The following is a 26,218-nucleotide window of genomic DNA, read 5'->3' as shown; positions in this document are numbered from 1 at the left end:
GTCTGAACAGCAGCCGCTATTCTTTTCTTTTCTGGTGTCACCCGATCATACTCATCCATCAACGATGCCACCCCAAATTGACAAGCACTTCTTTTTTAAAAAAAAATTGATTCAAGCAACCTTGATAGGATTCATCATTTGTTCGTTTTTTAAGGTAAAATAAACATTTGATGTGATTCACCAAACCAAACTTCCCCGGAATTTAAAAGTGATCGAGAATTATAGTGACAGGAACCCGTAACTGCCGTCTCCCTCGCTCTCACCTGCCATTCATAAACCCAGACGACGTGCTAGTACATATTACATCCTACGTATGTGTCCAGTCTAGCTCGTTTCGTTTTCATAATAAAGCAAGCTGATGCAACTGCAATGGTACCCTATTTCTGTCTGGTGAAACAGCAGTGGCAATGATTTAATTAACAGGGTCTAATCAATTTGACCCTCCAATTAAATCCATGATTGGCTAAGCTGGACCTGCCAAACGGTAGGCCTGACTGAAGGCTTTAAGCCTTAATGCTGCTTCACCACTTGGCAGGAGAAGGATTAGTATGGAGTAGTATAATGGACTGGCAAATAGAATGGCTGAAGATACATACAGAGGAGAACGGCCACCACATAGAACAAGCATGTGTGTTCAAGAATGAGGATTTTTATGAGCAAAAAGTACATTGGGTACAACTGGATTTGGAGGTAGCTGGCAATCATGAAATGATCAATCTCTTGATATCAAAGTAATCCAGTACTCAATGGGTAATGATGAGCAATTGGCGTCAAGACAAACCGCCAATCTAGACTGAGCATGCGCCAAAATGTGCTGTGTTCTTTTCGTGGAAAAGTTTAGCCTAGTACTAACATAGTAACATGTTAGGTAAGAAGCTGCATGGAGTTAATTTCTTGCCTACAGAGTACAGACACTAACAAATGTCACACCTACGTCTTGTGGCTAGAGACTGTTTTTCAATTGTCACATACTCGTTCTACTTTTTTTTATTTCGAGTTTGATGCTATCATCTTACTGCACATCTATTGTTATTTTTAATAGAAGACGAAAAATTGAAAGAACTATATATAACGTGAGGAGATAGTCCAAATAAACTCACATTAAACATGCTTTTCTTTTATCAACTTAAGCTTAGTCTTTACCTCACAACTGAAATTCTTTGGTTTGTTTACTCCACAAATTGAAGTGTGCATGATAAATTTACTTTGGATTATGTTTTTCTATGTGAAATATATTCCACTAAAAAACTTCTATGTGAACGCATATTCGGCTCGAAAAGAATAGCTATATTTCCGTGTGAACAAATTTTCTTATTTGGTGCTTTGATTTTTCTAAAAGGTGACGTCCAAAAGCATATAGAGTAGGAAACTGGTCTTCGAAGAATAAACCACGCAAGATAGTTTGAATTTGTGCGCTTGTTGCAACTTTAGACAGCCAATTTAAAATTGGATCCAACGTTTTTTGTATTCGGATTTATACCCATGCAAAGCATACCTTAAAATCTTTTTGACTGAAGAAACATTTAAAATTATAGATATAACGCGTGTAGCTGTATCTTATCTTAGAGACTAAGTATAAACAAGAAGATTTCATACTGAGAAGACATTGATTAGCCAACTGTAAGGAGTATATCTCCAAAGGGTACTTAGCAACTATGCTATAAAAAAAATGATCAAATACTTCACGTAGAGAGCAAAGATAATTTGCTAGCTGTAATTTGAAGTCTTACATTTGCACACAAATATGCATAGCCTGTGAATTGTTTGAATGACAAGCGAAATGGAATAATGGATCCACAGGTAAATTGTAATCAGTCTAGGATGAAGAAATTAGTCAACGCATAATGAAGGAGCCCTAATAAAAATTCCATCTTGATCCCAAAAACCACCCACCGTCCACACCAGTCTCCCTCTTCCCATATATACGCACGGCGAGCGCGGGCGGCGCGGCCACTCCCCCTCCCGCTTCCCTTCCCAGTTCCCCACAGCAATCTCTCCTCCCCCCAACCACTTCCCTCGCCATGGACGGCGGCGGCGGCGGCGGCGGCTACAGCCCGCGGTTCCAGCGCCAGGCCTCCTGCTCCTGCGCCCCCTCCATCTCCCGCCGGGGTTTCGTCCGCGGCGGCTTCGACCTTGACGGCGACGACTACTACTACTACGACGACATCTTCCACTCCTCCTCCGGCGGCGGCGCCGCCGCGTACGACAAGGTCGACGGGCACTACCCCGCCGGGACCCAGCGGCTGTCCGCGCGCGCGAGGCTGAGGGGCCTGTGGCGCCGCATCATGCGGGAGAAGAAGCGGATCCTGCTCTGCACCACCGGCTGCGTGCCGGCGGCGGCGCCGCCGCACCGGGAGCCCTACGACGCGTACAGCTACGCGCAGAACTTCGACGACGGCGCGGCGTGGGTGGAGCCAGAGAACCTCTCGCGATCCTTCTCCGCGCGCTTCGCCGTCCCCTCCAGGGTGCTGCAGAGGGTCGCCGTGTAGAGGCTTTATCAAACCGCCGGCCGGCCGCCGGCGGCTCGATTTTTTCTTTTCTCTTTCGTCTTTGACAATTTTGGAGCCGTAAATTGTGAAAACAGAAGCATCGATCCCATCTGTATATGCAGTCAGTTTTTTCGTGCCATCGATTTCTCCAACAAATTTTCATCGATTTTGGCCAAATTTTGTACTTTTCCATTTATTAAAAACCACCCAATGGCACGCATTTATGGACACAGCAAAATCACAGAAAACATGTGAATAGGTTTCACAACCCCAGGATTTGATAACCAAACATGTGAATGATAGTTAAGTTTGTTTCAGAAGAATCTTGAAAAGATCATTTTGTTACTGAAGGTTACCAGAAACTGGTTGTCAGTTTTAGGGATCTTTTGGGATAAGATCCAAAAGATCACAAATTCAAAGTACCTATATACTAGTATATACTTGCTAATCCAATTGCATAGTATTCTAAACTTGCTTGGTCAAACATATTTCTTGGACATTAGGCGATGTTGTCGTTGCATGTGAAGTTGATCGGAGTCTGCTCTGCCCCCCGTTTGCCCCTTTTTCAATGCACCAAACGCTTGCAAATTTGACCATACTAAGAATCTCATATAAAGATGCTGCCAGAATTTGACCATTTTCAGGGAAAACCCCACACGCCATCACCTTCAAATCAAGAGCGATGTGTAGCTCCCATTTTCGCAGCGTAGAGTGGAAAAATTGCAGAAGGGACAGGAAAGTGTTTTCACCCAAATGTAATCTCGTTGAGAAAAATCCATGTGTCCAAACTCATCCGCATGAGACGTGACGTGATGTGAGGCTAGCATCACGCCATTGTTGCTGCTTAACCAATTGTCCCTCTCTCCTTGACAGCGAGAGGTCACAGCCTATATTCTAGAAGAAGCAATCTTGGTGTGCCCATCATCTTAAAAAGACATACGCAACGCAACAAGAAGGAATCTTTCAGCATTCTTTTCGTAGGCACTTCATCTTCGTGCAATTGTTCTATACCTGTCTTTTGTTTAAGGCAAGTGGTGGATTCATGCATTGAGCAAGCTAACTCTTGGACAACATATTTTATCCCCACAAACTGGCACCATCTTGCATTGCCAGTTATTGGGCATCTTAACCAGGAGTGAGGATATCTCAAGTTCTAACATCTGCAGCTTTGAGTTGATGCATTTTCAGTTAACTCTTTACACTGATCCTGATCCAATATAGTATTATATTTGCAGGTTCATTGGATCCCTCCTCTGTCGACCCTCTGTTCTAACCTCAAATCTGTTGCTGCCTTCGACAGCACAATGAACTCTATACAGATACAGTGAACCAAACAGGAACAAGAAGCATGCATGTATTTGCACAGTGATTCACTGCACAGTTCCGAATTGTCGATCCCGACATATACGAAGACATCTTGCATAATGTAAGTCCAGCTACAGTATTCGAGACTAGTAACGGGAAACATGTCGTTCATCTGTTAAAAATAACTTGTGTTGAAATCAATTAGCTAACATCTATGTGTACCTCCTCCTTATTTTGTCTTTAGATGAGAGATGACAACTAGAACCAGGCCAAAACAGAACTTGCTAGGAAGCTAGTAGCAAAGTGCACGCAGAGCTACCAGCCATGTCAATGGCTACTGGCTACTAGCTTTTGCCATGATGGAGTTGCATTGCAAGTACCTGTGCCACACTGGTGTGCATGTGACCATGCGTCTGCCCATGCATCTCTGCGTCACTACAAGGAAATCGATTGGGGAAGACGACGATCTGTGATTAGTTTAGCAGGTGGTCATCAGGCGGCTGTCACATGGGAGCCAGGGGGTGTCCTCTGTTGAATGTTTGATCGCGTGCATCAGCAATCAGCGCGGCGCCATCCATGATTGCCTACGAAAGATCCATGGCGTTTCCAACTTTCTTCACCCATTTTTGCTTTTCATCAACTAGCTTAGGGCCACATTGTTATCAGCCAGATTGATTCAGAAAAAAGGAACCATATTTTAAGACCATGCGAACTTTAGGTTTTTGTTGAACTTTTCTTATCTGCCGAGAAGAGAAATGGTGAAAGATCCTTTCCAATTGTCCCTTCAAGCTTCATGCAAATCTATATACACATACTAGAACTCCTCGGTTCGGAGCCTGCTCATCCATCCTTGGCCCACTGGACCGACGCATTATTTAGGTAGGATCCACGTGGAACCCATGCACTATTTAGGTGGGACCCATGGTACTACTTAGTGGATCCTGATATTTTTTTAAATATCAATGACAGGTTTTTTCTATTATTTGCAGTTATATTATGTGAAAAGTATAAAATATATTTAATTTTTCCTAATGTATAAAATAATAACTAAACTTGTATACTATGTGGTAGCCCTACTACTTTTAAAACTCTGCTTTCAAGTCATAAACTCGTAAAATAAAATATGATTGAATTATTCCTTCATTGCTAATTTTATCTTATACTAGCAGAAATACTCGTGCGTTGCTACGGATCCTTACTTGCTCTCACGTTATTATTCGTTTGTTCCTAATATGTTGGTTTCGCTTCACAATATGTTGGTGCGTTGTTCCTAGTAGTCCTCTCTTTGCAAGTATAGTAATATATGACATCTGTTTATTACGTAGGACCCACACATGGAACTGACGGAAGCGGGGACGGGCACAGCTTTGAGCGGTCAATCATGAATTAATCAGGCTTAATATATTCGTCTCGTGAATTAGCGTTCATTTATGCCTGAAACCAAACATCCCTAACTAACCAGCTTTTTTTTCCGACTGCACGGCCGTATACTCATTTATCATCTTATGGATATATCACACACAAGGTACAATCTTATCCCCTGAAGCGGCACGTTTGTTCCTCACGGCCCCATCTCGGCCTCTGCAAACCTTATCCTTCCCCTGCGTCGCATTTCTTCCTCACCACTCATTCCTCTCCAGACCTCACCCGCTCATTCCGCCGCCTCCAATTTATTCGTCCAAATTCGGAAGCTTGCGGCTGACAACCGGCGATGACGACGAGCTCCTCCCTCTCTCAGATTGGTTTCCATTGGAGGTTGGTTCATACAGGCCGGCAGTGCGGCTGAGGCAGCTCTAGCGTGGGCGGGCGTGACGGGCGAGCAGGTGGCGCAGCCGCGCGGGAGTCCTCTAACAGGTAGCAGCAATCAGCTGCAGCCGCAAGTGCTATCAGGTCCTCTCCCTTCTCTGTCCTTCCCAATCGAAACAAGACAGCTGCAGATGGCCATCCTTTCCGGCGCCACTGCAATTTCTCCCCAAAACTTGCTTCTTTCTTCTCCCCTGGCTCCTCCACCCGCGGCCCACGTCGGAGCCGCCGCCGCACGGCTCTGGTGGTTGCTCGTGCGACCTCGCCACGCCACTCATTGCCTGACCTAGCGAGGGGAGCACGCCCCTGGCTACGCTGCTCGCCGGCCTGTCGTGGAAGAGGTCGCCGAGGATGCGGGGCGCGCAAGGAGGAAGGGGCGCCGTCACCGAAGGGAGGAGGAAGGGGTGCGATGGAGAGGTATGGAGGGAGCCGAGCGTGGGGCGGCCGGCGGCGGCGGCAGCGATCGCCTTTGCCGACCGAAGCCCCTTCTCCACTACGTCGAGCTCACCCGCAACCAAGGTCGAGCCGGATCTCGCGCGGCACGGCCCGCCCGGCCTTCTCTTCGCGCCTTCTCCTTACCTCGCTGGCTCAACGGCATCTGGCCCTCCTCCCCATCGCTGTCCTTCGTGTGGAGGGAGCCGGGCGTGGGGCGGCCGGCAGGCGCCTACAACCGGGGAGAGGAGGAAAAGGAGAGGGGACTGCAGGTTGATTCCATGAAAGTTTAGGGGGCTTTTCGTAAAATATGATAGGAACAACCAAGGGCTGCGGGTTGATTTCACGAAAGGTCAGGGGTTTTTGTGCAAAATGGGGACGATGTAGACTGTGGGTTGATTTCACGAAACGCTTATTTGCAAAATGTTCACGACAGTTGACAGTTGAAAGAAACATCCTCTCTTTAATATTAGGTATAGATTTTTATCAAAATCAAGAATCAGCGTAATATTGCACATCAATTCATTAGCTATATCTACTGAATTTATAAGAAAAAATATACAGTGCTCGAATGATCGTTGAGCATAGTAAGATAATAAGTTCGCATTTCATTATTGTTTCAGGTTAACATCTTTCTATAGGTGCGTATCGCGCGCCGTTTTCTGGAACCAGGAAGCTTATGCGCAATGCAGAAGTCCTCGTCGATAGATCAGTTTATCTTTTTATAAAAAGAAATATTGGATCGATGGTTTTTCTTAAAGAAAAATACCGGTCATCAGTTTAGCAGTTATTCATCTGCTCTAATTAATAGAGAGATCGGAATCTTGGGCTGTGCTACTCCCGACGAAGTGTCGTCAAAGCGGTGAAGAAAATGCAACTTGCATGAACAAGGAAATGCTTTTGCTGCTGCTGCTTGCAGATGCCTGCAAGAGTGGTCTTGTGCGATCTCCTCTCATGCGATCATGTGAAAAGCCTTGTGCTGATGAGTCCGCTGCCCACTTTGGATACCTTAAACTCGCTGGCCGGCTTGTGGGCAACACGTTAATCGCCAATGATTCGGCCGCCGCCTGCCCACCTGATCCATTCCATCGTATTCTAATCCTCGCCCACCTTTCCTTGATCGAACAAAGTGCCCTCTTCTTGACCGGTAATTGATGGGCTTAGTGCCCACTTCAGCTCTACACACATTCATGGCCATGTTCAAAAGAAATTCAAAAGGAATCGAAAAGGTGCGGTTTTAAAAACTTTGAAATTGTTGGATGAGGTCCCAGTCGTATTGCAGATTTGTGTTCATGTGCATCACTCTCAGGTTGGATGACGGAAGAATTCTGAAAATGTAGGCCATCCAACTCCAACTCATGTTTCGGAAGTTTGCACTGGCTCGTTCATCTAGTCCAAGCTGATGGGCAGAAACAGTCGCAAGGAGTGAGCTGGGTTTATCATAGCATCTGAAATTCCTCAAGCCGGCAATGAGTTGGATTAGCAACCGGATAGATTTATTCTTAAAAAAAAAGAAATAAATAAAAACAGCTGGTTTTCCCTTTGAAGACCTCAGTCAGAGAGGTACAGCTCATGGAAGAGATCGACCTGGGAACAGACGCGAAATGATGTTACGAATTATGATGGCAGCTATCCTGAGCTTGCAGTGGGTATAAGTGTGCAGTGCTAGCGGCCAGCGTATTCAGTTATGCTCACACGTCAGCGAATAGTGTTTCTGTCTGCTACCACAACAGTGTTGATAGTGGTTGCTTACTTGCTTCCTTTTTGTCGAGGCGTGAAAATATGCCGATTTTTAAATTTTGAATACGTGAAAAAATGGGATCCAGAGGTCTTAAAATTACTATGTCACAAAAAAAAAAAGGTCTTAAAATTACTTACAAAGATCTGAAAGACGGTGTCAGTATTTTTTTCCCAGATTACGATAATGCCAGCGGGTGCTCCTATATGTCTTCCAAAAGATAGATAGGATTATTACCTTTAAAGTCCAAACAAGATCCAGTTAATGCTAACCCACAGTCAGCAGCGTAGGAGTGCATGCAGGCAGCCCAACGGAGCAATATATAATATTCAGCATTTTTCTGATCCGATTCAACAATAGTTGAGATGTAACTCAACATTTTATTTTAACATTTTCTCTAATATTTTTCTAATCTGATTAAAAAATAGTTAGTAAACTGATTCAACATTTTTATTCAATATTTTTTTTGATCTGGTTCAACGATAGTTGAAATCTACTCATGTAAACTGATTCAACATTTTTATTCAACATTTTTTTATATTATTCAACAATAGTTGAAATCTCATTCAACTAAACTAATTCAATATTTTTATGATCATTCAACAATAGTTGAAATCAAACTCAATATTTAATATAAATTGATTCAACATTTTTTATGTTGAAATAAAAAATGTTGAAATAATATAAAAAATGTTGAAATATGGCTTTTTGAGTGTTGATTTAAAAACAAATATATCAACACTTTATAAAAAATTATGTACAAAAAATATTACCAATATTTTTTGTTAACTTTTTTACACTTATCAACATTATTGCTCAACAATTTTTTACACACACCAATTTTTTTTATCCAACAAATGTCAACATTTTTTTTACGTTCACCAACTTTTTTACTTAAATTTTTTTGAGATAGTTCATCTAAAATATTAATTTTTAAAAATACAACAAAACATAGTTATACTGGATCTTTTATAGTATTAATTCCAACAAATATTATGGTTCAATCGGAATCTAAAACACATTTACGTCTAGGAGAAAAATAAGATTAAAGTTTTGAATCTAAAAGAAATCTCACTCATCCACCGCCATGCAAAAGCAACCAACCATGTATGGAGCCACCCACCCATGCACTGACATCTATCCACAGCTCCACCCAAACCCTCGTGTGTTAGTGTCCACTCCGATCTGGTTCGCTCGTTGTACTGCGCACGAATCTCAAACAGTGGAAGACAAGTTGAATAATTTCTTCTCGAAGATGGATAGAATCCCGTAATGCCAGCTTGGCCAGAAATGGGCCTTAAACATCCAAGCCCAATTTTTCACAGCTATAAACCCTGTAAGAAATAGGCCCATTGTTGTTCGGAAAAAAAAGATAAATAGGCCCATTTTACGACCTAAATGCAATTACATAACCTGTCCGAAACCGGTCGCGGAGCTTACGCATCCGCTAGGTCGACGCCTCCGCCGCCGCCTCCGCTCAAATCCACTTTATGCTAGTGTGCCTCCGGCGAGGCCTCTCGCTCGTCCGGCAGCACACCCCCCGCTTCCTCCCCTCGCCGCCTCTCCGTCCCGCCCGCCTCTTCCTCCACCACCTCCCCGCCGCCGACGGGATGGGTGAGAGCTCTGCAGCCGGGAAGGACGCGAAGGGGAAGGGGAAGGCCAAGGCCAAGGCTCCCGCCGCGGCTTCGGCCCTGGTCGTCACGCGCGACGACTCCTACCTGGAAGCCGTCACGCAGACGAGGATCCGCAAGTTCGAGGAGATCCAGGCAAGGCAGGCCCTCGAGCGGCTCAACATCGGCGGCGAGCTTATCAAGTGAGTGCTCTCACGATCTGCCTACGTGATTGCTATCGAATTAGAGCCATGGCTTGAGCCATAATTCGCACTTAAGTTTACTTTGGAAATTCGTATGTCACTATGGAACATGAACTCCCCTGTTGTTCGCTCGTTTCATATTACGCCTGGATTTTCACTTTTGATTGAGCATTGTTTGGGGTTATGTTCTTCAGGGTAACTCTACCTGATGGCGCTATCAAGGAAGGGAAGAAGCTGATAACAACGCCAATGGATATTGCTAAGGAGATATCAAGTGGATTGGCAGCTAGTTGTTTGATAGCTAAAGTGGACGAAACACTCTGGGATATGGGGAGGCCACTGGAAGGTGACTGTAAACTGCAATTGTTCAAGTTTGATAGCAATGAAGGCCGTGACACCTTCTGGCACTCAAGTGCTCATATTCTTGGAGAGGTGGGTTGGTGTTTTGCACGTCGTCTTTGAGCATGTTCTTTTATTTACACATGGTTATTGTATGCTTATTCGTCAAATGAGTTTCAGTATCTGTACGTGACAATTCAATTATCCCTAATTACATATGTAAATTTGCAGTCTCTTGAGAGAGTATATGGCTGCAAGCTGTGCATTGGGCCTTGCACTACAAGAGGAGAGGTATGAGAATGATCTGAGGATCAATCAGCTTAATAAATTAGCTAAACCATCTTTTCAGTGGTTGAACTGTTTTCTAATGTCTCCTCTTAACATATTAAGGGTTTCTACTATGATGCTTACTACAATGATCTGACATTGAATGAGGAGCACTTTGGTATCATTGAAAGCCAAGCTCAAAAGGCTGTTGCGGTATGCTGTGAGCTTTAACTCATTTCATTTAAGTTTATGTTGAGCTTGTTTTGTGGGCACTATCTACCTGGATGCTTGATTTCAATGCACCTTCTGTGAATAAAAAAGTACATATGATGATTCCAAATTATGGAATTTCTAATGTTGTGTTAATTGGATACCAAATTTTGGAATTGGTAATCATGTATTGCATTGTTTTTCTTTTGGCATAAGTGAAGTACTCTGGCAAGAAACATTGTATTTTTAAACTATGAGAGCTTACTTGGTGCAGGAAAAGCAGCCATTTGAACGCATTGAGGTCAGCAGGGCAGAAGCTCTTGAAATGTTCGCTGAAAATAAATTTAAGGCAACCTTCCTTGCTCCTGTCTTGTTTGTTCCATTCTTCTATATCTTTTTGCTGCTTATGTCAAATCTATGTAAGCTCCATTCGTTTCTAAAAATAAAATTAAATTGATCTAACATGTTTAGGTTGAAATCATTAATGAGTTGCCCGAGGACAAGACCATTACAGTATATAGATGTGGTCCTTTAGTTGATCTATGCCGTGGACCACACATCCCGAATACTTCATTCGTCAAAGCTTTCGCCTGTCTGAAGGTAAAATGATTCTTTGGTTATGCACTAACCTCCAAATTCTCTTTTTAGTCGAATTGGCCATTTCAGATTTAAACCTGCATGTAAATATTCAGGCGTCATCATCATATTGGAGAGGAAAAGCTGACCGCGAAAGCCTGCAGAGAGTATATGGAATTTCTTTCCCTGATTCTAAACGCCTCAAGGTATTACAGCATATAATTCCTGCTATAATGTTATCGCCAATGATATGGACAATTGTAAACTTATTCCTAATCTATAACCCTGCTGAACATGTCTCTATTTTCTCATTTTAGATACCAGTGTAAATTATTTGTTGCAGCTGACTAAACAAGAAAGTTTTACACTCATGATGATATGACAATCGGTACCTTAAAACTTTATCTATGATCTCCTTGTGGCTTTTGGTGCCTAGGGTTGGGGATATTTGCACAACATGCTGTATGGTAATCTTGTAAAACTGTTAGTGAGCATATCTCTGTGAAGCATGAATCTAGTATAGTTTAGTTCAGATAAAATATCTGTTTTAATATGATTATATGAAGATAGGACACATTTTGTTGATCTTTTATCATGATAATATGTCCCTGAATGATATATTTACATTTTTCATTTCACTGTTCTAATTTTTTGCATCTATGTTTATTACATGATACTTTGCAGGAATATAAACATTTTTTAGAGGAGGCTAAGAAACGTGATCATAGGACACTAGGGCTGGCGCAGGAACTCTTCTTTTTCCATCCACTTAGGTACCTTATATCACCCCTTTATGATTTTCTCTTCTCTTTCTTTCATATCTCGATCCGATATCTTCGGTTAATGGTGAATTGCTGATTGTATTTACAATTATGCAGCCCTGGAAGCTGCTTCTTCCTTCCACATGGTGCTAGGGTATATAACAAACTGATGGACTTTATGCGACAGCAGTATAGAGATAGAGGATACCAAGAGGTATGTTGGTTATTTACTCGGTGAGATTATAGGCGTTGCTGTGTAATTCCATTGTTTCTGTTCCTTATGCATGTCTTATAGGTGTTGAGCCCAAATATTTACAATATGCAACTTTGGGAAACTTCTGGACATGCTGCAAACTACAAGGAGAATATGTTCGTTTTTGAGGTAAGCGCATTCACAGCTGATACAGCAGAATCATAAGTGTCAAATTTTATTTTACATTTGTCATAGACTCCTGAATTACTAACTTCTTGCTGGTTGCTTGTCGGATTGATTCTCCAGATTGAGAAACAAGAGTTTGGACTGAAGCCAATGAATTGCCCTGGCCACTGTCTAATGTTTAATAATAGAGTTCGTTCATACAGAGGTTAGGGTCTTCCTAATTCGATATTGTATTCTAAATTGCTTTTTTTAAGTGAAGCATGCTGCTTCACAATAATGCCTTAAAACTTCTCCTTTCTGAATTAATGTTTCCTGCCAAATGTAACGCTTCGTCTATTTCCTTGCTATATCCTTAGTTCAGTATTTTATTATTAATCTTTGGTGCTTTGTGTCATCATCATTTAGTACTTGGAGCTTTTCTACAATCACATTTTTTATGTTCTTTTAGGCTCACTTTTCTAGGTAAAAGCACTTGAGCTCTATAATTGTGGAGAGATTAAATTTGAGCACGTTTTATCAAGTACTCAAAATCATGGTAATATCTACATTAGATGGGTAAGGAACACTATGGGCACGTCGCAATTGAAACAACTGATGTATTCGACTCCAAAAACTATGAACTGTGTTGAACAAGATAGAATGCTTACAGGGGGTTTTGCCGTTCTGGTATTGGATATAATTTCACGACTTGCCTTCAATGAGATAGATAGGGCTTAACAATGTTATGCAATCGAACCAACTCATATTAAACTTGTGCCTAAGAAAACTTGGGTCAAAGCTAGATTGGATCCAAAGAAGTCTGTACTCAGCGCTGTCACTGATGCTAACTCCAAATGGCACCACATGCACAATTTAAGCTTTACTGTTGCTGCTCCAATCATCCTCTTTTAGTATCTTCATTTTTGAGGGGACCATACTTTTTTTCATCATCCTCATGCATTTGTTGATTTTGACAAACCTTGTGAAATGCTTGCTTTCTTTTTTGAAATGCTCTACAGAGTTGCCTCTTCGCATGGCTGATTTTGGAGTTCTTCATAGAAACGAGCTTAGTGGTGCACTTACAGGTTTGACACGTGTTAGGAGATTCCAGCAGGTAAGGTTATTGCTGTTCTGTGAGTTTTCAGTTATATTTAATGATTTTGTTCTCTCCATACTAACTTATATTTTGATGTTTACATTTCTGGCAGGATGATGCTCATATCTTTTGCAGAGAGGACCAAGTAAGCTTTATTTGTCTAGACCATACGTGTTTACTATCCTCTAGAATGAATCTTATCATTTTTTCTTTAGTAATTAATCATACTATAATTTATATAAACGTGTATGCTGTTATAATAATTGCTTTTACATGTTTAAAACCAGCACCCTGCATACATTTTAATTTGCATTAGCAAGCTGTATAGTATGCTAACTGTTTCCTTTTTCTGACTCTGGTGGTTTTGATTAGTTGGACAGCTTTCCCTGTATTGTTGCCTTTGTTAAAAAGTTTGTTTTTGTTGCAGATCAAGGATGAAGTTAAGGGTGTTTTGGAGTTCATCAATTATGTTTATGAGATATTTGGCTTCAAATATGAGTTGGAGTTGTCTACGGTATGTATTCTTCTATTCTTTTCTTATACTGATGCATTTATAAGTTAGGAATCAGAATCCATGTTTTAAAATTGGCACAAATTGATGACACATTGAGGGCTTTAAGTTGCAAGTTTAACATGCATGATGAAGTTCACTTATATTGTGCCTTGTTCTTTTTCCTTTTTATTTTCTTATATGTGCTAATCGAAGGATTACCGGTGAATCTGTGATACCAATGTGGCAATGTCACTATGGGCACATACTTCTCTTTCAGAACCAAATCTGGGCAATTATTCTAGTTTATTCAATATTCATGGTTGTTGATTGTGTATTTTTTATATATGGATAACATGGAGTTGGCAAAGTTCGTGATAGTATGTCCCAATCTCTGTTCTAGCATTTGAATTATTCTCTTTAATTCTGGATAGCTTGATTGGATTGATATATTGTCTTATGGTGATCCAAAAGGCCTATTCTTTGCAAAATTACTGAGTTTGTATGTTACATTGTGACTGCCATTGCTTTTGCATCTTTGCTATTGGATTGCGTGTTATGACACTATCTTTGGGGCAAAGTGCTAAGATATAATAATTTCTGATAACACTGAACACTTGATGGTTCTTAGTTCATACTCTGATCATAGTATCATTTTCTCCAGAGGCCAGAGAAGTATTTAGGTGACATTGAAACCTGGAACAAACCCGAGCAACAACTGACAGAAGCCTTGAATGAATTTGGGATGCCATGGCAGGTACCTACAGAAAGACTACAAAGAGCCATTTTCCCCTTAATGTTTCCGTGCCTCAGTGCATTTGTACGCTATTCATTATTTTGGTGCAGTAAAGTGGGTTTTGACTAAATTATTCTCTTAAAATCCTATAAACTTGATCGTGTGTGTATCATGATTCTTTGGATTCACTGACACTAGCAAGTCCAATCCTTTGGGGGTGGGTGGGTGGGGTGGGGGATTAATATTTCTTGCTGATCTCTGGTGATGGATCACATTAACGTCTTATTAGCTTTAAAAAAAAATTAATGTCGGTATCTGTTAGCAATTTGACACTTAAAACTATGTTGTTTTCAGTTCATCTTGTGACTGAAGTATTGTAATCTTTCCATCACGCTTAATACTCTGATTGTTTTAGTTCCTATACAAGAGTGTGCTTCCTTTATTCCTGTTGCTCTACGTGGAAGTGCAAAATTGTTTAGCCATGGCATTGCTTCGTATTCAGAGGACTTATGTAGATGTCTGAATGCAGATTAATGAAGGAGATGGTGCTTTCTATGGTCCCAAAATTGATATTGGTGTGTTTGATGCCCTCAAGAGGAAATTTCAATGTGCAACCCTACAGGTTCCCTTGAACGTTATTCTGTCACTAACTGTAGAACTTTTTTTAAAAAAATCTTGTATCTAACCTATATTATCTGTTACAGCTGGATTTTCAGCTCCCCCTTCGCTTCAAGCTGAGTTACTCTGCCGAGGATGAAGCCAAAATTGAAAGGCCTGTGATGATACACAGGGCAATCCTAGGATCTGTTGAAAGGATGTTTGCCATTCTTTTGGAGCATTACAATGGTAAATGGCCCTTGTGGCTAAGCCCTCGCCAGGCCATTGTTTGCTCCGTATCTTCTGGTTCAGTGGAATATGCAAAACAGGTAAATTATCTGGAAACTGACTTGAACTTCTTAGTTCTTCTCTGTGGTAGCTAATGTAAAAAAATGCTGTGAGTTATATCCCACTTGGTCCTTACCGGTTAAATGGTATTTTAGATGGTTCTTTCCAGTTAGCATTGTGAAGTTGCTTAGTTTTTGTCTCTAATTCAAACAATAAATTACTAACTTTGAGTTGGTTGATGACAAACCAACTTCATTTATGCTTGTTATAACTCAACCTTTGATAGCTTTAACTTACTATGGTATCCATATGGGTTTCATGTAATATATATGTTCCCAATGTATTCCCTTTTACAGCTTTAGGCAAGCTGAACCTTGCTTATTTTACAAACTTGCTGACTGATCATTTGGTTTTCTCATATCAGGTTCTTGCCAGGCTACATGAAGCTGGTTTTCATGTTGACATTGACATGAGTGACAGAACAATCCAAAAGAAGGTACTTCCCAGTACTCTTTTTTAGCAGCTTCTTTTGTTTTTTTTATATTCGTTTTCTCATCCTTTTTAAACAAAAAATCTCGAATCACAAAAATAAGGAATTATGTTGCAATCTGTGCCTGTTTCATGTGTTGCATAAAAGATGGTTGTTATGTAATAGCATTTATAATTCATGTCATTTTTCTTCATGTTTAAGTACTTGGTTCATATGTTGCAGGTACGGGAAGCCCAAGTGGCCCAATTCAACTACACTCTTGTTGTAGGTGCTCAAGAGGCAGAGACTGGAAATGTACGTCCTTTTCCTCATGCCACTTTTTCTTACACATGCCATATAATTTCATATGAGTAGCGTCCTCAGATATTGATACAAGCATAATAGAATCCCTTGCTGGTTCATGTAAAATGCTGAATTATGTGGCTCGCTTGTATATTGCAGGTATCCGTTAGGGTAAGAGGTAGTGATGGCCTAGCCACGATGAGTCTTGATGGTCTCATCACACGTTTCAGGGAGGAAATAGCAGCTTTCAAATGATAACGACGCTCCATAATTTGTTTCTCAAGTCATTAACTCCCCATTCGTGATTTTGACTGAGTTTGTAGTGAATTGCATCAAATTCTACGCTCACAGTTCAGTCCCGCACAAACATGACTGTGTTCGAAGTTAGCCCCTACAATTTTGCTGCTTCAGTTTCAGAAGCCTGGCTGGGTCGGTTTCAGAGTTTATTTGCTCAACTCTGTAGATGATTGGCGAGTTCCTATTTGGGCAAAGGGCCTGAAAAGAATATGTGGAGCAGTCAAGTGCCTACAAATTAACAAGTAGGAATCACGTGTTTATGAACTGAATTAACATTTGGCAACGTTAGCATGCTTCAGTCGGTAGTCAGTACTGGCTCGCTCCTGGGTCCTTTTTTTTTTTTTGGAAAGTTGCCAGGAGCACTGGCCCGTCATTTAAGAGGAGGAGGTGAGGCACCCGCGCAGACCGCGCGCTCGAACGCGGCTCCTGGATCCTGAGTTGGGTTCACCATGGTCATCGCATTTGGCATGGCATCCCAACTTCAACTTCTGAAGCGGACGGGCAACAAGCTAGGTTTTTTCGTTGTAGAGGACGGAGGCGCAGCTCATGACATGGAAGATGGAAGAGACTTGGGAACAGGCTCGAAATGACGATAACGCTATGAATTATGATGGCAGCTACCAGCTAGCTAGGCAGCTAGCTAGCTCTGAATGCAGTGGGTATCAGCTGACTCGACTGACCCAGTGTGCAGTAGAAGTCAGCGTATGCTGTAATGTTCACACGTAAGCAAAATAGGATTTTTTTTTAATGTCGAGAAATGGTGAAAGACCCTTGGTAAATTGGTATTGTGATATTGTCGCTTCAAGATCCAAGCAAATTTCCTGCTCTGGGAAGCTTATGCGCAATGCATAAGCTGTTCTTTTTATTAAAAAGAAATCGATGGATGATATTTTTTTAATAAAAAGATACCGATTGATTAGTTTAACAGTTAATCAGTTATTCATCAGCTCTAAATTACAGGGACCAGAATCTTAGCCTGTGCTAATCCTGACGAAGTGTCATCAAAGCAGTGAAGAAAATGCAACTTGCATGAATAAGGAAATTCTTTGGCTGTTGCTGCCTGCAGATGCCTGCAAGAGTGGTGCACATACAGCATGTGCGATCTCCTCTCGTGTGATGATCATGTGAAAGCCATGTACTGATGAATCCACTGCTCCTTTCGATGATTCGATCTTATTCTAATCCTCAGCCATTATCGATCAGCACCTTTTCTTGATCCCAACACAAGTAAAGCGTCCTGCTTTTGTCTGGTAAGTGACGGGGATACGTGGTCAGTTCAGTTCGGCACGTTCATCCCTATGTTCAGAAACTTTGAAGTGTTTGGATGGGTTCAGATTAATCATAAAGATTTCATCTTTGGGCAAACCGGTTCTTCACTGCTGTTGGACGTTCAGTTTTCTCTGTATGACTAAAGAATTATGAAAATGTGGAGCAACAACCAAGTGCCTCTGAATTAATAGTTGGCGAATCCAGTAGTTCGTAAGAGCTCGTTTTTTTGGTTCCAAGTTGACAGGCAGAATCGGTACCCAAGCCCGGCAAGGCGTTCAGGCGTTGGATAAGCAACCAGAAAGGTTTTTAACTTTTTATTCTTGATTGAAGACGAAAAAAGAAGGGAGAAAAAGGAAAAATAGCTGGATTTTCTGCTCAATAATTTCTTTTGTGGAGCACACGGTTGGAGACTTCAATCACAGCTACAGCTCATGGTCTCGTGGAAGAGACTTGGGAACAGGTTCGCAATGACGTTGCGAATTTATGATGGCAGTGGCAGCTAGCTCAGTCCTGTCTGTGCTTGCAGTTGCAGAGGGCATCCGCTGACTCAGCGTGCAGTACTAGCAGCCATTTCATTCTGTTGCGCTCACACGTCAGCGGACACTATTATTTGGCTATTCATGGACGTTGCTCCATTTTGTCGAGGCATGGAAGCTCCAGTGTTATAAAAGAAAAAAAGATGCAAATCTGGTAAACTTATAAAGATATGCCATATTTGCAGTTGGGGACTTTCTTGTCATTTTGAGAACGTTTGTTTAAAAAAAGATGATTTGAGGATTTAGCCAGTGCTAGTGGGTAGTTTTTGGTTTTGGCCTTGCCTTTCGGTTTGTTTGGGAGCTGTGTGACTCTCTGTTTCCTCCTTGCACTCCAATGTACTCTGTGTTCTTGAAATAAAAGTATTGTCGCCTGCACTCCTACTATATTCTGTGTTCTTGAAATCAAAGTGTGTTCTCTTTACAGCCCAATGTTATTCCCGAAAGAGCCCATTACAGCCCAATGCCGTACCCAAAACATCTTCTCCATCTTTGTGGGCGCGACAAGCCCAAGCCCAACAATATCAAGATGAATAGGCCCATTTAGATCCAAAGGCAAATCCAAAACAAAGCCCACTTCCATCTCCACGGAACGAAATCGAGTCCATCTAAACTGCCTCTTCCCCCTCAAAAAAAAAAAAAAAAAACTAAACTGCCTCTTCCCATCTGAAGCCTCCCGACCCGCAGCCCTCACCGCCATGGCGACCGCCGAGGGTTCCGCCGCCGCCGGCGAGGTTCGGCGCCTCCTGGCCCACCTCGACTCCCAGCAGCAGCTACTCGCCGACTGCCAGGGCGCCTGGTCCCGCGCCCTCGCGCACTTCGCCTCGCTCGACGAGGACCTCGCCTCCCGCTCCGCCGCCCTCGAGGAAGCCCTAGCCGCCGCCGACGCCTCCACCTCCGAGTCCCTCGCGGGGCTCGAGACCCGCGAGGCCGCCATCCCGGCACGCCTCGCCGAGGCCTCCGCCGCGCTCTCCGCCTCCGTGGCTGAGGCCGAGGCGGAGTCCTCCGCGCCGCCTCCCGCCGACATCCGGGGCGCCCTTCGGTGGATATGCCGCCGCATGGACGCCGCCGCGCTCTGGCGTTTCATGGCTGCGCGCCGCCGGGAGCTCACCGCGCTGCGGAGGGAGGCCGGCCCCGCCGTTGCCTCCGCGGTCGACCCGCCCCGTCTCGTCCTCGACGTGGTTAGCGATTTCTTAGCCGCTGGAGAGGGCACCGGCGAGGACCAATTCTGGGTGCTCGGCATGCTGCTGCGCTCATTGTTCGATTCCGATAGCCGGAAGCCACCGGAGATAGGAGACACGTTGGTTGAGAGGGCGGTTGCAGTCACCAAGGAGTGGCAAGAGCGTTTTGGGATCAATATGGACAAATTGATATCCGAGAACCAGGAGGTGGAGATGGCTGAAGCGGATGGGGTGGGGAATTCAGGAGCAGAGGAGAAGAAAGAAGAGCGTGGAGATGCAGAAGAAGAGGAGGAAGAGGAGGACCCGGAGGAGGTGGTTCTTGGGTCAGGGGATGAAGGGGAGGAGGACCCAGAGGAAGCAGAGGAGCATGAGGAACTAGAGAAGGAAGCAAAGGAGGTGAAGGGAGAAGAGGCAGAGGGAAAGGTGTCTGAAGAGGGAGAAGGGGCAGAGAAAACAGGACTGGAGGAAGAGAAGGGAGTGGGAGAGGAGACGAAGGAGGGGAAGAAGGGAGATGGTCATAAAGGTGCACCGGAGCAACCAGAGGCGCAGATATTCCTGCAGATGGTAGCAGCATTTGGATTGAAGGATAAGTTTGATGGGGAATTCTTGAGGAGGCTGTTTGTTGCGAATGGGCGGAAGAGGGAGCTTGCCAGGATTGCATGCGTGCTTGGATTCGAGGACAGCCTCGGAGGTGATGATCAATTAACCTTGTTTGTTCATTACACTATAAGTTTGATTTATCATCTGATTCAGGACCAGACTGCTGTTCTTTGAGTTGTGATTGACTGATTGTGTGCTCGTTGCAGAATTATGCTTGTTATATTAGTTAGAAGAAATTTGCGAACCATGATTTTAGCTATTTCTTGGGTTAACTTTACAAGTTGACAATCTTTGTTCAAGAATGAGGAAGAGACGTAACCATAATTTGTGACAGGTTTATGTTCATATGAAGACCACACTATAAATGATTCTTGTCAGCCTAGCTGGAGTATGCTTCAGTTTCTCTGCGTGCTTGCATTAGTGTTTTGATTTCTGGATCTAAATAATCACGTGAAGGTGAAGCATACCCAAATTTACTTTGTGATCATGTTATCATTGGTGCCGAAACAGCACTGATATAGTTTTTTTAGAGCTTTAGAAAAATATAAAGGAATTCCAAATATAAACTACTTGAATCATCATGAGATTTCATTTGAACTGAAAGCATCATGATTTCAAGGGTGTCTTATAATGTGTCCTTCGTATACAGAACATGGTTGGAGTTTGTCATCGTGCAGTTTAAACTGAAGCTGTTCAGCTGTGCTTATGCTTTAAGGGTCTGTTTGGTAGAGCTCCATCTGATTATGATTCTCTATGGGAGCTGATTCTCCGAGAGAAGTGATTCTATGGCTGAAAGTGTTTCTCTTTAATTCTCTAGCATAAACTCTTAAAATCAGGATGGAGAATCACTTCACAGAATCAGGAGAAGCTACTTTTTCCAACTCTTAAAATTAGGATGGAGAATCACTTCACAGAATCAAGAGAAGCTACTTTTTCCAGTTCCCAGCCTCTTAGTTCATTTCAGAGAATCACTTCACAGAATCAGCAGAGAATCACTTCTCTCTGAAAAACTGTTTGGCAGAGCTCCTGCTGGATTCAACAGAGAATCAACTCTGGGAGCTCTGCCAAACGCACCCTTAATAACTTTTCTCAGAAGCGTGCATTTTGATGGACTAAAAGCTAGCACAGTTTCAAGTTGAATTATAATCTGTTCCCAGTTTTAGGTTTGTTTACTGAACAATATGTTCTTCCACAGTATGTTAACCAGACTAAGGTAGTGGCATAGTGCATACTTTAAATGGAAGGAAACTTTTAATCTTTTTGGAAAAAATTGAAGAAACCTTTCCTCAAAATATATGCAGATATTGTAATATCTGACACTTTCCTTTAGTACTTTACTCATTTTATTGTGTCTGAAAATGAGTGGGGTTTAAATGACAAATAAGAGTTGACAAAAGCTACTTTGGTGCTTCTTTTCAGATATTGTTGAGGAACTCATCAAGTCAGGGAATGCTGTAGATGCTATATATGTTGCCCATGAGGCTGATTTGCTCGAGAAATTTCCACCTGTGCCTCTCCTCAAAGCTTATATGCGGGATTCCGGTGACAAGGCTCAGGCTGTGTTGAAAAGTGGAAGACATTCCAGTTCTGCACTTGTAAGAATTCCTTTACTGCTCTTGTTCCAATCACTTTGTAGTTTGCAAGAATTTCTCTACTGCTCTTGTTCCAATCACTTGGTTGTTGATTGATTAGCAAATCATTCAATGTGAGGCACGGGGGCCTTATTTCTGCCTGAATACCTGTGACTGAGGAGTCTTGTAATCTTGTTAGTCTATTTATGGATTATGAGAGAAGTAAAACCCTTTATTGTGGAAGTACTTTAGTTCTGTTTGAAAATCTTGACTATTAAACCATGTAGTCCCTCTGACCTCTGTGTTCTTTATAATTTTAATTAATTACGCGCACTCAAGATGGACTCATTTTTTTTTTCCCAGGAAGAGGCAAACAACCTGGAGGGCAATGCATACAGGTCTGTCATCAGATGTGTTGAATCCTGCCATCTACAGTCAGTGTTTAGCATCGATGGTATAAGGAAGAAACTAGCAAAGCTTGAGAAAGAGAAGGTGGAGAGGAAGAAGCCAGGTGGCCCAAGCAGATTCCAAAACAAGCGATCCCGGGGTGCAGCTGGACCTTACCCCTTCCCTCCTGCCAAGGCTGCAAGGGGATCAGGCTCAAGCTTTGGCCCATCCTTCCAGAACCCAGTCTCACGTTCCTTCAACTACGCAGCTCATGCTGGATACATAAACCCAGCAGGCGCGCCACCATACTATGTGCCTGGGCGACGAGGCGGCGTGCCATACGGTGGACCTGGAGCATCATATGCTGGATCCCCGAACTTTGCAGCTGGTGGCACGCAGCAACCGTTCCGTCGTTAGGAGGGGTTGTATTTGTTAATTAGTTGTTACTAATTTTCCTTGTTTCTGGCTGATGGATCATGTATACTTAATGTTATTCAAGCATACTTGTTCTTGATTTTCGACGGATGCAAGATATTGAAGCTTGTGCAGTATACATTCTATCGTGCTGTGTTTTCTTTGATAAAATTGAGCTATGTGTTGTCCATTACTGTGGCGAAGATGCAGTGCCGCGATAATTTCCTATCAACTATCATGGGATTACACATCTGATCCGACGGACCAGGCCATCAGGTGATGCTATTCGGTGTTAACTCATTCCAATATAACTGTTTGCAGCTGCGCTGCGGCTGCAGCCAGCGGGCAACGGTTCCTCTGCATTTTCTTTGCGACACAAAATGAGGCTGGGCAGGTATTATTTGGCTGTTGCTGGTTGGGCTGCAGGCTGTGCTGTGCAGCTGAAGCATAATTTATTTAAATTCTTCAATAACTTATTCCTGTAATTCCTGCAAGAAGGGGCTTCACCTAGGGGGTGATTGGTTGGCTGGTTTTACCGCAGCCAGGCCTTGGAGATACGACTTGTGCATGATTGGTTACTCGGAGGAGTGCCAGAGCTGGGTTCCCAGGATGCAAAATGCTGCTCTAAGCCTGGCTCCGCAAATACGGTAGCTCCGATGATGCAAGGTCCGGCTCCGGTGTGCGGATGCTGTGAGGTGAAAAGGCCTGGAGGCATGTACAAGCGGGTAACCAATCATCATCTCGCGTCAGTTGATAGATGTAGGTAACCAATCACCGCCACTCTGCATGCGTTGAGCCTGGCCACCAGGGGCCTGGTTGCAAGGTACGAGCTAGGCTCGATCAGGCCCCTAGTGCATCATTCTTGCATTTCATTCGCTTTTGATATAAGATCCGGAACATGGTCTTTCTCCTCTCATATTTCTTCAACACTTTTCTTCCACTCACTTTTCCTTCGTTTTTCAGAAAATCTATCCAAACAACTTGTCCAAAAGAAATCCAAATAACTCTTACAGGACAGCAAGCTATCCAAATAACATTTAATAAAAACTATTCAAATGACATTAATAACTTTTCCAAATAATCAAATAAAGTTATTCAACCAGCATTTTCAAAAATGTAATTTATATTTTTTAAAAATGTTTAAATATTTTTTATTTTTTTTTTGTAAAAGGTTATTTAACTAACTTATGCTGTGTGAAAGTATTTTTAAAAAATGTAAAAAGAAGGAAAACAGAAAATGTCTGGAGAAGAAGGGTAAAAGAATGGGGTCATGGTATCAACCATGATTCTTAGCTAGAATGGGCAAATCTACCCATCTCGAGCCTATCGGGCCAAATCCGACCGTGACTACAATTGATCTTGACCTGGATAGAGATAACCAAGTTAGAAAAAAAATAGCTTGATCCAAATTAATTAATTTTTGGATTTGAAATAATTAATGAGGGCATGGCTCGAGCGCAACCTAGTCGTTGCATGTCAATCTTCCTATTCCCACTTTGATGACGTGAGGAACCCATCCTACCTTTGATCCGGCCAAAGGTCTCCAAGCTCCCATTGTACTAGTGGTCGCGATTTTCCTGTCTTGTTTCACTAAGTACTATTAGTAAGGCTCCTCTTTAGTATAGCCTGTGCTCCACTGCTCCTATAGAATCCTTTTTTTTTCTTTTTTGAAAAATAAAGCTGGTGAAATTCATATTCATATTATGCTTATTTATGCACACCTACCTCTATAAACATGTGCACGAAAAATACCCTTATGAGCATATCTGAGAGAAATTGGTTTGATGTATTCTGAGGCCTGGTTTGGTTGGTTTGCTTATTTTTAAGCACCCGTCACATCGAATGTTTAGATACTAATTAGGAGTATTAAACGTAGACTATTTACAAAACCGATTACATAAGTGGAGGCTAAACGGCGAGACGAATCTATTAAGCCTAATTAGTCCATGATTTGACAATGTGTTGCTACAGTAAACATTTACTAATGATGGATTAATTAGGCTTAATAGGTTCGTCTCGCTGTTTAGCCTTCACTTATGTAATGGGTTTTGTAAATAGCCTACATTTAATACTCCTAATTAGTATCTAAATATTGATGTGACACTTACTTAAAAATAAGCAAAGGGAACCAAACGCCCCCTGAGATTGACGAAGCGCCTTGTCATCGACTTCACGTGGACTATCACTAAAAGAACAACACTTACTAATTTTTTAAAAATAAATTGAGTGAGCATGGGAGTTTCGAAGCTTTTGTCAACGCATCAACGGTTGAGGACACGTCGTATCTGGACTTCTTCAAAGTAGAGGCGGACAAATATTCTCAAAGTGCCCTGTGCACAAATCTTCCGACAAGACCAATATATAACAGGAGATCCTCGTATTCCCTCTGTCAACCCCTTGTATCGATCGCGTCTTCCCGATGGAAACCAAGAAGAGGAAAGACGGAACCCTAACGGAGGATGATCCAGTGATGTCTTGGCCCCCGCGTCGTCGCCGCCGGCGCCGTCGCCGTCTACGTACGCCCTCGCGCAAGGACCCTCCAGCTCCAAGTACGCTGCCGGCGCCACCAGCGACGAGAGACTGGGCAGCTCTGCCCGACGACGCCCTGCTGGCTATCTTCAGCCGGCTCCGGCACGTCGACATCCTCCTCGGCGTGGAGCTCACCTGCGCGTCGTGGCGGCGGATCGCGGTCGGCAAGCCGGCGCTGTGGCGACACATCGACATCAACGACGACGGCGGGGCCAAGACGAGGAGGGCCGACGTGGAGAACCTCCCGCGAGGCGTGTGGATGGCGATGGCCCGCGCCGCCGTGGGCCGCGGCGGCGGCCAGTGCGAGTCCTACCGCGGCCCCGCTGGCCCGGACTTCCTGGCGCACCTCGCTGCAAGGTAATCTTATCTGAGACGACCTGATGGATCTCTACACTGAACATGGCATGCCCATGCGATGCACGCAGCTCGCCATTGCTGAGGAGTCTCCACTTGACGTCCTTCTTCCACCTGCCCGGCAAGGAATACACGGACAGGATGATGGTGATCCCCAGCTTCCCGATGCTGGAGCGGGTCGTGCTGTCGCATGACGCTCGCAGGCTCTACATGTACGAACCGACGACGATGGCCTCCGAGCTGCGCGTGAGGCTTGCGAAGATGGTCGATGACCTCAAGTTGCCACAGAAATCGATGATCAGATCGTAGATCTCTCATGAAGAGGCTATACCGTAGATAGATTCATGATTCCAGAAGAACCATGTTGAAATTAACCAGCGTAGTCGTTTCATCGAAACCATGCATGTTGAAATCAAGTTTAGTGTTTAGGCTAGTTCATCGAGCTAGGTAGCTATGGTCTATATGGAAGTCTCGGGTCACTTTATAATTTTTTGCCTGATAACCAGCGAATGAAAGTTTAAGAACGGTCTTCAATAATTCATTATGTGCCAATGACAATTACTTCGATTCTGGTTGGCTACGCATGCCCAAACACCGGCAGAAAACTCACATTCCATCTACCCCTTTTATCCCGGTTAATTTGGTCCGGGACTAAAGGTTCACCAACCAAGACTAAAGCTTGGCCACTGGTGGGGGCTCACCAACCGGGACCTTTTATCCCGGTTGCAAAGGCTAGTGAAAAAAGGTCCTGAGGGACCTTTTATCCCGATGGTTGAAAACACCAACCAGGATAAAAGACCCCCCTATCCCGATTGGTAACAATAAAGAGTCAAGGACCTTTTATCCCGATTGGTAACATTAAAGGGTCGAGGGCCTTTTATCCCGGTTGGTAACACTAACCGGGATAAAAGGGGGATCTTTTGTCCCGGTTGGTGTTTCCAACCAGGATAAAAGGGTCTCCCACGGGTGGTTGAAAAAGGACTAAAGCTCTCGAACCCTTTAGTCTCGGTTTG

General features: G+C 43.2%; 4 protein-coding genes and 1 long non-coding RNA gene across 5 annotated transcripts; all 5 read left to right on the top strand.

Moving 5' to 3' along the window:
- The first annotated feature begins 1,887 nt into the window (after nt 1-1,887).
- On the top strand, nt 1,888-2,628 carry LOC101765563. The gene has a single exon (XM_004968378.3). It carries the CDS (start codon nt 2,022-2,024, stop codon nt 2,487-2,489), a length of 468 nt encoding a protein of 155 aa, XP_004968435.1. The 5' UTR covers nt 1,888-2,021; the 3' UTR covers nt 2,490-2,628.
- A 795-nt stretch (nt 2,629-3,423) lies between these two features.
- LOC105914472 lies at nt 3,424-4,599 on the top strand. The gene is made up of 3 exons (XR_001164084.2): nt 3,424-3,624; nt 3,725-3,915; nt 4,039-4,599. It is a non-coding gene; the product is annotated as an uncharacterized LOC105914472 (long non-coding RNA).
- A 4,597-nt stretch (nt 4,600-9,196) lies between these two features.
- On the top strand, nt 9,197-16,658 carry LOC101764893 (threonine--tRNA ligase, mitochondrial 1). The gene is made up of 20 exons (XM_004968377.3): nt 9,197-9,580; nt 9,775-10,012; nt 10,151-10,210; nt 10,310-10,399; nt 10,671-10,745; nt 10,868-10,996; nt 11,089-11,178; nt 11,657-11,745; nt 11,851-11,947; nt 12,029-12,115; nt 12,233-12,317; nt 13,111-13,205; nt 13,300-13,332; nt 13,615-13,701; nt 14,342-14,434; nt 14,943-15,035; nt 15,118-15,339; nt 15,723-15,794; nt 16,011-16,082; nt 16,230-16,658. Exons 1-20 carry the CDS (start codon nt 9,258-9,260, stop codon nt 16,323-16,325), a joined length of 2,226 nt encoding a protein of 741 aa, XP_004968434.1. The 5' UTR covers nt 9,197-9,257; the 3' UTR covers nt 16,326-16,658.
- A 2,146-nt stretch (nt 16,659-18,804) lies between these two features.
- On the top strand, nt 18,805-22,468 carry LOC101764486 (FRIGIDA-like protein 4a). The gene is made up of 3 exons (XM_004968376.2): nt 18,805-20,041; nt 21,370-21,545; nt 21,885-22,468. The coding sequence occupies exons 1-3, from the start codon at nt 18,868-18,870 to the stop codon at nt 22,323-22,325; spliced, it is 1,791 nt and encodes a 596-aa protein (XP_004968433.1). The 5' UTR covers nt 18,805-18,867; the 3' UTR covers nt 22,326-22,468.
- A 2,273-nt stretch (nt 22,469-24,741) lies between these two features.
- Nucleotides 24,742-25,514, top strand: LOC105914381 (F-box protein SKIP19). Its single transcript, XM_022826638.1, has 2 exons — nt 24,742-25,208; nt 25,277-25,514. The coding sequence occupies exons 1-2, from the start codon at nt 24,742-24,744 to the stop codon at nt 25,512-25,514; spliced, it is 705 nt and encodes a 234-aa protein (XP_022682373.1).
- The last annotated feature ends 704 nt before the right edge of the window (nt 25,515-26,218 follow it).

Source organism: Setaria italica, chromosome V (assembly GCF_000263155.2).
Source record: "Setaria italica strain Yugu1 chromosome V, Setaria_italica_v2.0, whole genome shotgun sequence".
NCBI lineage: Eukaryota > Viridiplantae > Streptophyta > Magnoliopsida > Poales > Poaceae > Setaria > Setaria italica.
The sequence above is the reverse complement of the archived record's forward strand: the minus strand, read 5'-3'. Positions and strand labels throughout refer to the sequence as shown.

Bases quoted from the DNA above. Each gene is read 5' to 3' on its own strand.
- LOC101765563 (XM_004968378.3), top strand. From the start codon at position 2,022: ATGGACGGCGGCGGCGGCGGCGGCGGCTACAGCCCGCGGTTCCAGCGC.
- LOC101764893 (XM_004968377.3), top strand. From the start codon at position 9,258: ATGCTAGTGTGCCTCCGGCGAGGCCTCTCGCTCGTCCGGCAGCACACC. The intron at 11,948-12,028 runs GTATGTTGGTTA...CATGTCTTATAG, and splicing joins GAGATAGAGGATACCAAGAG to GTGTTGAGCCCAAATATTTA. The intron at 12,318-13,110 runs GTTAGGGTCTTC...AATGCTCTACAG, and splicing joins TAGAGTTCGTTCATACAGAG to AGTTGCCTCTTCGCATGGCT.
- LOC101764486 (XM_004968376.2), top strand. From the start codon at position 18,868: ATGGCGACCGCCGAGGGTTCCGCCGCCGCCGGCGAGGTTCGGCGCCTC. The intron at 20,042-21,369 runs GTGATGATCAAT...GCTTCTTTTCAG, and splicing joins ATTCGAGGACAGCCTCGGAG to ATATTGTTGAGGAACTCATC. The intron at 21,546-21,884 runs GTAAGAATTCCT...TTTTTTTCCCAG, and splicing joins GACATTCCAGTTCTGCACTT to GAAGAGGCAAACAACCTGGA.
- LOC105914381 (XM_022826638.1), top strand. From the start codon at position 24,742: ATGGAAACCAAGAAGAGGAAAGACGGAACCCTAACGGAGGATGATCCA. The intron at 25,209-25,276 runs GTAATCTTATCT...CGATGCACGCAG, and splicing joins CTGGCGCACCTCGCTGCAAG to CTCGCCATTGCTGAGGAGTC.